This window comes from Salmo salar, chromosome 15 (assembly GCF_965601325.2).
Source record: "Salmo salar chromosome 15, fSalSal1, whole genome shotgun sequence".
In the NCBI taxonomy this organism is placed as follows: domain Eukaryota; kingdom Metazoa; phylum Chordata; class Actinopteri; order Salmoniformes; family Salmonidae; genus Salmo; species Salmo salar.
The window spans coordinates 102,282,100-102,295,211 of NC_138305.1; the positions used below are offsets into that span (position 1 = coordinate 102,282,100).

A 13,112-nucleotide genomic window follows, 5' to 3' on the forward strand; every position below is an offset into this window, starting at 1 on the left:
AGAAACCATTCAATGCCACCGCCACTCTGGGGCCTCCTCTCATACCTGTCATTAGGTTAAAGCACAGACTCTTACCTCATCTTACCCCAACCCTACTATAGCCAGACTCTCACCTCACCTTACCCCAACCCTACTACAGCCAGACTCTTACCTCACCTTACCCCAACCCTACTACAGCCAGACTCTTACCTCACCTTACCCCAACCCTACTACAGCCAGACTCTTACCTCACCTTACCCCAACCCTACTACAGCCAGACTCCTACCTCACCTTACCCCAACCCTACTACAGCCAGACTCTTACCTCACCTCACCTTACCCCAACCCTACTACAGCCAGACTCTTACCTCACCTTACCCCAACGCTACAACAGCCAGACTCTTACCTCACCTTACCAAAACCCTACTACAGCCAGACTCTTACCCCAACCCTACTACAGCAGACTCTTACCTCATCTTACCCCAACCCTACTACAGCCAGACTCTTACCCCAACCCTACTACGGCCAGACTCTTACCCCATCTTACCCCAACCCTACTACAGCAGACTCTTACCCAAACCCTACTACAGCAGACTCTTACCCCAACCCTACTACAGCCAGACTCTTACCCCAACCCTACAACAGCCAGACTCTTACCTCATCTTACCCCAACCCTACTACAGCCAGACTCTTACCCCAACCCTACTACGGCCAGACTCTTACCTCATCTTACCCCAACCCTACTACAGCCAGACTCTTACCCCATCTTACTCCAACCCTACTACAGCCAGACTCTTACCCCATCTTACCCCAACCCTACTACAGCAGACTCTTACCCAAACCCTACTACAGCAGACTCTTACCCCAACCCTACTACAGCCAGACTCTTACCCCAACCCTACAACAGCCAGACTCCTACCTCATCTTACCCCAACCCTACTACAGCCAGACTCTTACCCCAACCCTACTACGGCCAGACTCTTACCTCATCTTACCCCAACCCTACTACAGCCAGACTCTTACCCCATCTTACCCCAACCCTACTACAGCCAGACTCTTACCCCATCTTACCCCAACCCTACTACAGCAGACTCTTACCCAAACCCTACTACAGCAGACTCTTACCCCAACCCTACTACAGCCAGACTCTTACCCCAACCCTACAACAGCCAGACTCCTACCTCATCTTACCCCAACCCTACTACAGCCAGACTCTTACCCCAACCCTACTACGGCCAGACTCTTACCACATCTTACCCAAACCCTACTACAGCCAGACTCTTACCCCAACCCTACAACAGCCAGACTCTTACCCCAACCCTACTACAGCCAGACTCTTACCCCAACCCTACTACAGCCAGACTCTTACCTCATCTTACCCCAACCCTACTACAGCCAGACTCTTACCCCAACCCTACTACGGCCAGACTCTTACCTCATCCTACAAAACCCTACTACTGCCAGACTCTTACCTCATCTTACCCCAACCCTACTACAGCCAGACTCTTACCTCATCTTACCACAACCCTACTACAGCCAGACTTTTACCCCATCTTACCCCAACCCTACTACAGCCAGACTCTTACCTCATCTTACCCCAACCCTACTACAGCAGACTCTTACCCCATCTTACCACAACTCTACTACAGCCAGACTCTTACCTCATCTTACCCCAACCCTACTACAGCGACTCTTACCTCATCTTACCACAACCCTACTACAGCCAGACTCTTACCCCAACCCTACTACAGCCAGACTCTTACTCCATCTTACCACAACCCTACTACAGCCAGACTCTTACCACAACCCTACTACAGCCAGACTCTTACCACAACCCTACTACAGCCAGAATCTTACCCCATCTTACCCCAACCCTACTACAGCAGACTCTTACCCCATCTTACCACAACTCTACTACAGCCAGACTCTTACCCCAACCCTACTACAGCCAGAATCTTACCGCATCTTACCACAACCCTACTACAGCCAGAATCTTACCCCAACCCTACTACAGCCAGAATCTTACCCCATCTTATCACAACCCTACTACAGCCAGACTCTTACCCCAACCCTACTACAGCCAGACTCTTACCCCAACCCTACTATGGCCAGACTCTTACCTCAACCCTAATACAGTAGACTCTTACCCCATCTTACCCCAACCCTACTACAGCCAGACTCTTACCTCAACCCTAATACAGTAGACTCTTACCCCATCTTACCCCAACCCTACTACAGCCAGACTCTTACCCCATCTTACCACAAACCTACTACAGCCAGACTCTTACCCCAACGCTACTACAGCCAGACTCTTACCCCACCCCTACTACAGCAGACTCTTACCCCAACCCTACTACAGCCAGACTCTTACCCCAACCCTACTACAGCCAGACTCTTACCCAACCTTACCCCAACCCTACTACAGCCAGACTCTTACCCCACCTTACCCCAAATTCTGGCAGGGGGGAAATTAGAAGGGGGAGGGATTCTGGCAGGGGGGAGTTTTTCGGCACAACACCGGCACCTCTACGCAAAAGGAAAAAAAATCACTGTTTGCAAAGTAAAAATTCTAACAAAAGCGATCAGAGTTCATTCGAGTTGCGTCCTCATTCATTCTCCTGCCCTCGAAAACAACGTAATGTGAAAACGTAGATTTTCAGCCCACACTTGATATTCTAAGAATGAATTTGTGTTGGGCCAGCCCGGGTTAATGGTTTGTGCAACATTATAGCCTATGCTTGAGACCAATGCGTGGCCGTTGCTGTGGTGAAAGAGAGAAGCGCGCCTGTATCTCTCTCAGAACTAGAATGACATTTACTTTCGCTCTCCCTCTCTCTGCTAGACATGAGCCTGCAACTCTCATCTCTCCAGCGTTGCACTTCATCATTTATTTCCTTATAGAATCAAGGCCGCGGGAAGGGTTCTGCAGAAGCTGATTAATTGAAATGCATTTGCCAGAGTTATAGAATAACTGCTGTCTGTTCAGAAAGGAATGACATCATTTATAATACTACACCAGGAGTAGGTCCATCATTTAGCCACAGAGGACCAATAGCTATTTACAAAAATTGCCTCGTTTTGGACTGTGTTCACGTAGCTCAATCCCAAAGCATATAGCCTGGGAACGAGCTGCAAATCTGTCAGTGAACAGCATGCAGCCGGAACAAGCCTTATGCAATATTTCAAACACAATCGCGGTTGGAAAACACAGGTTGGAAAGCTTAAAAGAGAAGACTTGAATCCTACTGTAGGCTACCAAAATATTCAATCAACTTCCAAATAGGCCGATTGAGCGAACATTGTTTTGCAAAGTAAAACAAGAGATAGGCTTTTGGCACAAGCGCATCGGCCATCTCTCATCATTGGGTGAGTCAGCTGCTCATCATTGGGTGAGTCAGTGAAACTGGAAAGCTTTTCTAGGACTCAAGACAAGGCCGTTTTTGTTGATCTCAAATTCTCAGTTTGTCAGTATCAAAGTAAACTGCCATTTCGATCATTTGTGTGGTATTAAAAAAGATTCTGCTAAACTCTCCAAGTCATATAAAATGACAGAACTGAATGAAATGTGTTTGTGAAAGGTCAAATTCTTCCCAGACCCAAGTAAAAAAAAAAATCTCATGTGTGCAACTTCTGTAAGCACCTCTCCTCTATTGCTCTACGCACTACACAAAAGCAATGATATGTATGCACTGCTTTATTAGCAAGGTGATTTATTGTTGATTCACTCTGGTACCTCAGAGCCCCCTAGGTCACCCCTCTCTCGCGCTCACTTTTTGTTCTGGCACCTCCCGATTTACAACTTAAGCACTACCATCCTTCATATACCATATCATATACTGTATGTACTGTAGGAACTGTATGTGTTGACTCAAGTAAAGGTTAGTGGCTCATTCAGTCACCCCATCAGCCTTCTAGAACGCTCTAGAATGCCAGCAGAAAATATGTGTTCTACTTTCTGTTCAAGTCGGTCATTATAATGAAAAGTTAACCATCAAAATGAACAAAAGAACAAACGAAGACGGGCAAAACAAACGTTTTCAATGCCATTTTTCATCACCCAAGCTTTTTAGCAGGCTAATACTGTAAAGCAAGTCACTCAAAAGCATCATGCAGCATAAAATATGTCCACAAACTAGGCTTGGCAGTCTTCATCAATAATGAATAAGTATATTTTATGGGGTGTCACTAAGAGCTATGTCAGTTCCCAGCTGAGCGTCAACATACTCTATGTTTCTTCTTTAACTCAGACGTATAGAGTCAAATTCATTCATTTGCATCCTTTTGTTCGTAATAAATAATGTTCATGGATTTAGTTAATTGTACCCTCTCTTCCAATCCAATTACCTAGTTATTTTTGGATATTAATAATTATCTTCATCTTTCGAAAACCTTGCAAGAGCCTGGAGGCTTTTTCCAATGATAAAAGTACTATGGATGAGCTATACTGTAGATGTCTCAACAGTCTTTGTCAAAGTGGACAATACAGTGAATCAGGAAAGGTTGATTCATTATAAGCTATTCCTTACGGTCAGCTAAAGAAAAATGAATCCCATATTTAATCAACATATATTTGACTTTGTCTCTGGTGATAATGTATTGATGTGCTATCATACTGCTACTGTCAGTGTCCTTTTCTTTAGTGGGGCTTCTGTTTTTGCCCATTCTAATGAATAAACATAGGCAGTGGCTTACAGCTATTTCCGAGGAGAAATCACAGCTACCTTTAGGATGAGACTTCTACTGGGGCAGAAGAGAGGCACTTTGGAAGAACCTGGAGTAGACTGCAAAGCCTATCAAAAATGTAGCAGTAGCATTTTTGATACATTTGGAGGAAAAAATAAATTCAAATATTATTTCCAATTCTTTTTTTGGGGGTGCTTAAAAATGATACTAAAAATGATAATAATAATATTAGTGAGTATAAGAAAAGTAAAAGGGTGTGATATAAACATCAGCCTTAGTGTTTAAACTGAATCTCACCTGGTATGACAGAGATAGTTTTCAATGCTCGGAGAACTCTGAATGTTCTCAACGCAGAGACATTGCCCAGGTCCACAAACTCTGTTATATATCTGTAAACAGGGGAAGGACCACACACAAACAAACACCAATGACAAAACCACACGCACAAGAGCACCACACCACCACCACCACGCACGCACTCAACCAGAAAGTAACCACAACGCCACTGACAGAGCCTGTCCACGGAGGGGGAGTAAAGGATAAAGAAAATCAAAAACAGGACCCCGACACATCGAGCCCCATCCTGTCTTACCTGGAATTACAGAAATAGTTTTCAATGCCCTCAACACTCTGAATGTACGCAGAGCTAAGACATTCCCTAGGTTTACAAACTCTGTTATACACCTGCAGAATCAAATAAAAGTTACAAACTGTTATTGACACACACGATATAAGACGAATGTAGTGGTTGAACAGAAACACTTCTTGAAGTTAAAGATATTTAAGGTCCACTTCGTAAAATGCTGAACTAGTTCTATGCATCATCAAAAACATGGTAGCCTATAGTTAGAGTTAGAGTTAGTTTTCCAACATGTAATGTAATGTGTTAATAACTATACATCTATATCATGTCAAATCCAACATGGTAAGATGAAGCCTTGATCAGAATCCTAAGGTCTCCAGCAAACTGAAAGAGAAAAATGGAGAGTGAGCGAGAGAGACAGATAAAGAGAGAGGGAGGAAAGGAGAGAGGGAGAGACAGATAGAGGGAGGAAAAGAGAGAGGGAGAGACAGATAGAGGGAGGAAAAGAGAGAGGGAGAGACAGATAGAGGGAGGAAAAGAGAGAGGGAGAGACAGATAGAGGGAGGAAAAGAGAGAGGGAGAGACAGATAGAGGGAGGAAAAGAGAGAGGGAGAGACAGATAGAGGGAGGAAAAGAGAGAGGGAGAGACAGATAGAGGGAGGAAAAGAGAGAGGGAGAGACAGATAGAGGGAGGAAAAGAGAAAGAGAGACAGATAAAGAGAGAGGGAGGAAAAGAGAAAGAGAGATAGATAAAGAGAGGGAGGAAAGGAGAGAGGGAGAGACAGATAGAGGGAGGAAAAGAGAAAGAGAGACAGATAAAGAGAGAGGGAGGAAAGGAGAGAGGGAAAGACAGATAGAGGGAGGAAAAGAGAAAGAGAGACAGATAAAGAGAGAGGGGGAAAGGAGAGAGGGAGAGACAGATAGAGAGAGAGGGAGGAAAGGAGAGAGGGAGAGACAGATAGAGGGAGGAAAAGAGAAAGAGAGACAGATAAAGAGAGAGGGAGGAAAGGAGAGAGGGAAAGACAGATAGAGGGAGGAAAAGAGAAAGAGAGACAGATAAAGAGAGAGGGAGGAAAGGAGAGAGGGAGAGACAGATAGAAGGAGGAAAAGAGAAAGAGAGACAGATAGAGAGGGAGGAAAGGAGAGAGGGAGAGACAGATAGAGGGAGGAAAAGAGAAAGAGAGACAGATAAAGACAGAGGGAGGAAACGAGAAAGAGAGATAAGCAGGAACAGTTAGGAACCCTCTGAAAACACCTGATTGAACCCTCCTTCAAAGAAAGAAAGAAAGAAAGCCTGGACAATTCTGGACAGTAATAATACCTTTAGACTTATTAACGCTCTATTTATCAATTATCCCACACCATAATAATAATACTTAATATGTCTTATAAGAATGAACAGGTAGGTACCTGTATCTCTAGGATTTTCATACTTACGCCATAGAAATGACCATGAAATCCAGCCAGTTCCAGGGATCCCTTAGGAATGTAAACCCATCTATACAGAATCCTCGAGCGACGACTTTTACAAGACATTCAAATGTATAAATCCCTGTGAATGTGTACCTGGATGACAGAAGCATGGAAATATGGTCAGAATGAGCAATTTACTATTTCAAATCCAAGAAGTATATGGTTTTTATCTGTTGAAATGACGTAGTGGTAATACGTTCAGGCTCTTATCGAGGCTAGCAATACACCACTAACCAAACCTGTGTTGGTTAAAACATGCATAATAAACGTTTTCTACTTTATATTATAAAAGAAATATAATAAACGTGAACTTACTCTACTTGCTTGGACCACTCAGGAGGATCACTAAAGGTCATAAATATACAGTTGGTCAAAATAGTACACATAATGATCATGCTGAAAAGAGTGAGGAAATTAATTAAGGAAAAGTCCAGAGATTCACAGTGGAAAACAAAGTAAATGTCATCATCCAAAACAGTTAAAGGGATACTTTGGGATTTTGGCAATGAGGCCCCTTATCTACTTCCCCAGAGTCAGATGAACTAGTGGATACCATTTGTATATCTCTGTGTCCAGTATGAAGAAAGTTAGAGGTAGTTTCGCAAGCCAATGCTAAGTAGCGTTACCGCAATGACTGGAAGTCTATGGGTATCTGGACAAACATAGTTCACTACAATGGTAATAGAGTGCCATTTGGGACTTAACCATGAACAATACTGCACTATACCTTTCAAGACTAACCAACCGATGTGGTTGCGTGAAGAAAACCCCAATGTCAGCATTTGAGCAACCAGGGCTGCATCTCAATAGTCTATAGTGTCTTCCTCTCCTCTATGCCTCCTTCCTCTCCTCTATGCCTCCTTCCTCTCCACTATGCCTCCTTCCTCTCCTCTATATCTCCTTCCTCTCCTCTGTGTCTCCTTCCTCTCCACTATGCCTCCTTCCTCTCCTCTGTATCTCCTTCCTCTCCTCTGTGTCTCCTTCCTCTCCTCTGTGTCTCCTTCCTCTCCTCTGTATCTCCTTCCTCTCCTCTGTGTCTCCTTCCTCTCCTCTATATCTCCTTCCTCTCCTCTATGTCTCCTTCCTCTCCTCTATGTCTCCTTCCTCTCCTCTGTGTCTCCTTCCTCTCCTCTGTCTCCTTCCTCTCCTCTGTGTCTCCTTCCTCTCCTCTATGTCTCCTTCCTCTCCTCTGTGTCTCCTTCCTCTCCTCTGTGTCTCCTTCCTCTCCTCTGTATCTCCTTCCTCTCCTCTGTGTCTCCTTCCTCTCCTCTATGTCTCCTTCCTCTCCTCTATATCTCCTTCCTCTCCTCTGTGTCTCCTTCCTCTCCTCTATGTCTCCTTCCTCTCCTCTGTGTCTCCTTCCTCTCCTCTGTCTCCTTCCTCTCCTCTATATCTCCTTCCTCTCCTCTATGTCTCCTTCCTCTCCTCTGTCTCCTTCCTCTCCTCTGTCTCCTTCCTCTCCTCTATGCCTCCTTCCTCTCTTCTATGTCTCCTTCCTCTCTATGCCTCCTTCCTCTCCTCTACGCCCCCTTTTTTCTCCTCTATGTCTCCTTCCTCTCCTCTATGACTCCTTTCTTTCATCTGCACTGGTCTGAATACATGCTCTGTGAAAACCAAAATGGAGTCTGCAATGAATTCGCTATCACCTATCTAGTGGTTTAATGACAAAGAGAAAAAGGAGACTAGGACACCTCTTTAGAGTATTGAGATTATTGAGATATGCAGTTAGTGTCATTTTCGGTGTCATCTACTTTAATCAATAGCTGAGGGTGGATGGAAGAACTAAAAGTCATCCTTGTTTTCAGAAGACTTTAGAAGGCCCTCTACAGGGGGCTCAGTAAGATACTTTAAGGATGGCAGGTTAAGTTTGGAGAATGTTTTCTGAGGATGATCAAACCTCTCTTTCCATGATTAAGGGTCATCCACTTTGGCAATCTGCCGGGACCAAAAAAGGGTTCTTAAAAGGGTTCTACTATGGGGAAAGCCGAAGGACCTTTTTAGGTTCTAGATAGCACCTTTTTTTCTAAGAGTGTATAAAGGCAATAAGGTGCCATATACAGTCTATACTACCTAAACTGAAGCAGCAGTCAAATGAACATTAGCATGCAGCACTAACAGAAGCAGCAGAATCTTCATAAATAATCAAAACGAACAGGAAATACTTATGTCTCTCCTGGTAGGACACCATTTGAAAGGATATGAATGTATCAAAATTTTAATAGCTATTCGCCTGAAAATATTTAAAGGACTTATGATGTACAAGGCAGGGTTGGCACTAAAGCGGAAGATAGTCTTCCCTCTATTTAGCACTATGAATGTCTGTGGAGAGAAAGAAACGGGGGAGAGAGAGAGAGAGAGAGAGAGAGAGAGAGAGAGAGAGAGAGAAAGATAAACAAGTTAAATGTAATAATTCAAGGCATGCACACCCACAATAGCTATAGGTACAGTACTTCATCCTCATGTATCAGCTATGTGCTCAGAAAATAAAATGTCAGGTAAAACATTGTCAATTACATTATATGCCATAGATATTGGTCAATTACATGCACAGAGAAGTCACAATACTAGTATTCTAATCTACAGAAATAAATACTGTATGTTTGAATAAAATTCAAAATAAACATATTTCATAAACAACATTTCACAGCTGTAACAATGTTAGCCATTTAAAGGAATAATCTGTCTTTGTTTTTACTCTCCATCTTGTCCTATATGCAGGGCTTCCCAACCTCGGTCCTGGGGCCCCACTGAGTGCATGTTTGGTTTTTGCCCTGGCACTACACAGCTGATTCAAACAACCAACTCATCATCAAGCTTTGATTATTTCAATCAGCTATGTAGTACTAGGACAAAAACCAAAAGGTTCACTCAGAGGGGGCCCCAGGACCGACTCTGGGAAACCTTGCTATATTGGACAGACAACGCCGACATACACTGTATATGTAAACTACATGTTTAAAATAGTGTTACTACTAATCAACACCCTGAAAATGGTCGCCAAACAATCTCAATGCAGGGCAGGCAGCCTCTAATGTTGGGGTGTTTCCCATAAACATCGTGATGTTTCTTTCTCTAACAGGAAATGTGCAGTGTATAGAGAAATGTCCTGTGCTAATGTTTCAGCTGCTGCCTCTACATTGTGTCCTGCCCTGCCTGCTGTCGATCGTTAGATTTGAAAGGAGTGGAAGCGTGCAGAGAGACTGACTGAGTTGGAAGGGGGTGGCAAACTTCTTTCAGCAGATAACCTCATAATTGTTTAAATAAAACATGACAATTTGCATGAAACTTTAATGACCCTGCAGTAAGTCTAGCAGAGCATAGACCGGACCTGTGTTTTAGCCCAAAGACAGGAGAGGAGAGGAGAGGAGAGGAGAGGAGAGGAGAGGAGAGGAGAGGAGAGGAGAGGAGAGGAGAGGAGAGGAGAGGAGAGGAGAGGAGAGGAGAGGAGAGGAGAGGAGAGGAGAGGAGAGGAGAGGAGAGGAGAGGAGAGGTGAGGAGAGGAAGAGAGGAGAGGAAGAGAGGAGAGGAAGACAGTGCCCCAGCCCCATGGGGAGACCTCAGAAAGATAGAGACAGAGAGAGAGAGAGACAAAGAGAGAGACAGACAGAGAGACAGAGAGCGAGAGACAGAGAGACAGAGAGAGAGAAAGTGGAGGAACATAGGGAGATACACTGAGGAAGAGTGTACAAAAATATAAACGCAACATGTAAAGTGTTGGTCCCATGGTTCATGAGCTGAAATAAAAGATCTCAGAAATCTTCCATATGCACAAAAAGCTAGTTTCACTCAAATTGTGTGCACAAATTTGTTTGTGAGCATTTCTCCTTTGCCGGGATAGTCCATCCACCTGACAAGTGTGGCACATCAAGAAGCTAATTAAACAGCATGATCATTACACAGGTGCACCTTGTGCTGGGGACAATAAAAAGCAACTCTAAAATGTGTAGTTTTGTAACACAACACAATGCCACAGACATCTCAAGTTGAGGGAGCATGCAATTGGCATTCTGACTGCAGGAATATCCACCAGAGCTTTTGCCAGATAATTGAATGTTCATTTCTCTACCATAAGCCGCCTCCAACGTCGTTTTAGAGAATTTGGCAGTACTTCCAACCGGCCTCCCAACCGCAGACCACGTGTCTGGTGTCGTGTGGGCCAGCAGTTTGCTGATATCAACGTTGTGAACAGAGTGCCCCATGGTGGCGATGGGGTTATGGTATGGGCAGGCATAAGCTACGGACAATTAACGCAATTGCATTTTATCAATGGCAATTTGAATGCACAGAGACATCGTGACGAGATCCTGAGGCCCACTGTCGTGCCAGTCCTCCGCTGCCATCACTTCATGTTTCAGCATGACAATGCACGGGCCCATGTCGCAAGGATCTGTACACAATTCCTGGAAGCTGAAAATGTCCTAGTTCTTCCATGTCAAACCCCCATTGAGCATGTTTGGGATGCTCTGGATCGACGTGTACGACAGGTTGTTTCAGTTCCTGCAAATATCCAGAAACTTCATACAGCCATTGAAGAGGAGTGGGACAACATTCCACAGGCCACAATCAACAGCCTGATCATCTCTATGCAAAGAAGATGTGTCATGCTGCATGAGACAAATTGTGATCACACCAGATACTGACTGGTTTTCTGTTCCACGCCCCTACTTTTATTAAAGGTATCTGTGACCAACAGATGCATATCTGTATTCCCAGTCATGTGAAATCCATAGATTAGGGGCTAATGAATTTATTTCAATGACTGATTTATTTACAATAGACAGAATGTTGGGGCCAACAGTAGGCATAACCTCTTTTAGTATTCTAGTAAGGATCATGTCCAAGGGGCAGGAGGAGTTCTTCATGTGGGCTAAAGTATCAAGGAGGGACTCAAGGGATATTTTCTCAAAGGAGCAAAAGGAAGCAGTAGACAGTCTCAGAATAGTTGCCTCAAGTGCCTCCAGACGAGAAATGTTGGTGTGTTGTTGGCTACTGTAAATCCACGCCCCAGCCCAGCCCCTTCCCTCGCCCCAGCCCTGCCCCATCCCACGCCCCAGCCCTGCTCCATCCCACGCCCCAGCCCTGCCCCATCCCACGCCCCAGCCCTGCCCCATCCCTCGCCCCAGCCCTGCCCCATCCCTCGCCCCAGCCCTGCCCCATCCCACGCCCCAGCCCAGCCCCTTCCCTAGCCCCAGCCCTGCCCCATCCCACACCCCAGCCCTGCTCCATCCCACGCCGCAGCCCTGCCCCATCCCACGCCCCAGCCCTGCTCCATCCCATGCTCCATCTCATGCCCCAGCCCTGCCCCATCCCACGCCCCAGCCCTGCTCCATCCCATGCTCCATCTCATGCCCCAGCCCTGCCACATCCCACGCCCCAGCCCTGCTCCATCCCATGCTCCATCTCATGCCCCAGCCCTGCCCTATCCCACAGCCCAGCCCTGCCCCATCCCACACCCCAGCCCCAGACCAGCCCCCACACAACAGACAGACAGAGTGCTGCATCATCAACCATCAGCCAGCCAGACGGTTGGCTGGCCCTCCCATCCGCTCCCTCTCAGTCTCAGTCATGACCCACTTTAACAGAGCCAGTACTAATGTATCACCCAGGGCTAGCCTGTCAGGGGAGGGGAGACAGACCAATAGAGAACCTCCAATTCTCCTAGCCTCCTCCACATTACATTCTCCTCACATTCGTCCATCCGTCCTCCATAAAGAGGCTGAGTACGTGTCCCAAATGGCACCCTATTCCCTATATAGTGCACTACTTTTGACAAGGCCCCACATATGCTGACCAGTGCACTACTTTTCCATATATGCTAAACTAGGGAATAGGGTGTCATAATAAAGGCTGGAAGGGAGAGTGGTTGTTGATAAAGGCTGGAAGGGAGAGTGGTTGTTGATAAAGGCTGGAAGGGAGAGTGGTTGTTGATAAAGGCTGGAAGGGAGAGTGATGCCTTTAGCCACTCGGGAGAACAGATTGATTAAGGAGGGAAATATCACCAAATATCACATCAACATCAATAAGGTGTGACTCTTAACTATACTGACTTATACAGTACTTATCCATGATCATTTAGGTAGAAGATAGTCACGATGTTGAAAGAGGAGGATGGGGCGCCCTTGTTTCTGTAACAGCGGGCATACATTTGATAGTTAAGGGCAGGTAAAGACTACTCTGGAGGATAGCCAAAGAATGTTGTTCTGTCTGTCTGTCTATACATACAGCACAATAGCACTGATACCCTCCTCAATCAAAGCTGGTTACTGTCGCTCTTCAAAGAGCTCATTTCTCATCTGCCCTATTGGCACTAGGGAATCCAGGTGTCATTTGTTTTGTAAAGTATTCCATAACTGTGGTGCATTAAAACTAAAGGCGGATTTACCATGTGGGACCTC

The 13,112-nt window shown here is 45.3% G+C and overlaps 1 protein-coding gene across 3 annotated transcripts in view; it reads right to left on the reverse strand.

Annotated features, from left to right (window-relative positions):
* LOC106572732 (sodium channel protein type 8 subunit alpha) overlaps positions 1 to 13,112 on the reverse strand; it is a 128,429-nt gene that overhangs the window by 80,318 nt on the left and 34,999 nt on the right. For 2 of the 3 annotated variants that reach the window (XM_045696377.2, XM_082962229.1), the window contains exons 1-3: positions 7,033 to 7,117; positions 6,682 to 6,810; positions 4,959 to 5,050 (exon numbers count right to left, since the gene is read on the reverse strand). In XM_045696377.2, coding sequence (XP_045552333.2) covers positions 4,959 to 5,050; positions 6,682 to 6,810; positions 7,033 to 7,112 — 301 coding nt within the window. In that variant the 5' untranslated portion in view covers positions 7,113 to 7,117. Of the gene's footprint in view, positions 1 to 4,958; positions 5,051 to 6,681; positions 6,811 to 7,032; positions 7,123 to 8,917; positions 9,037 to 13,112 lie in introns of those variants that run through there. The other variant, XM_045696375.2, reaches the window with a different exon arrangement.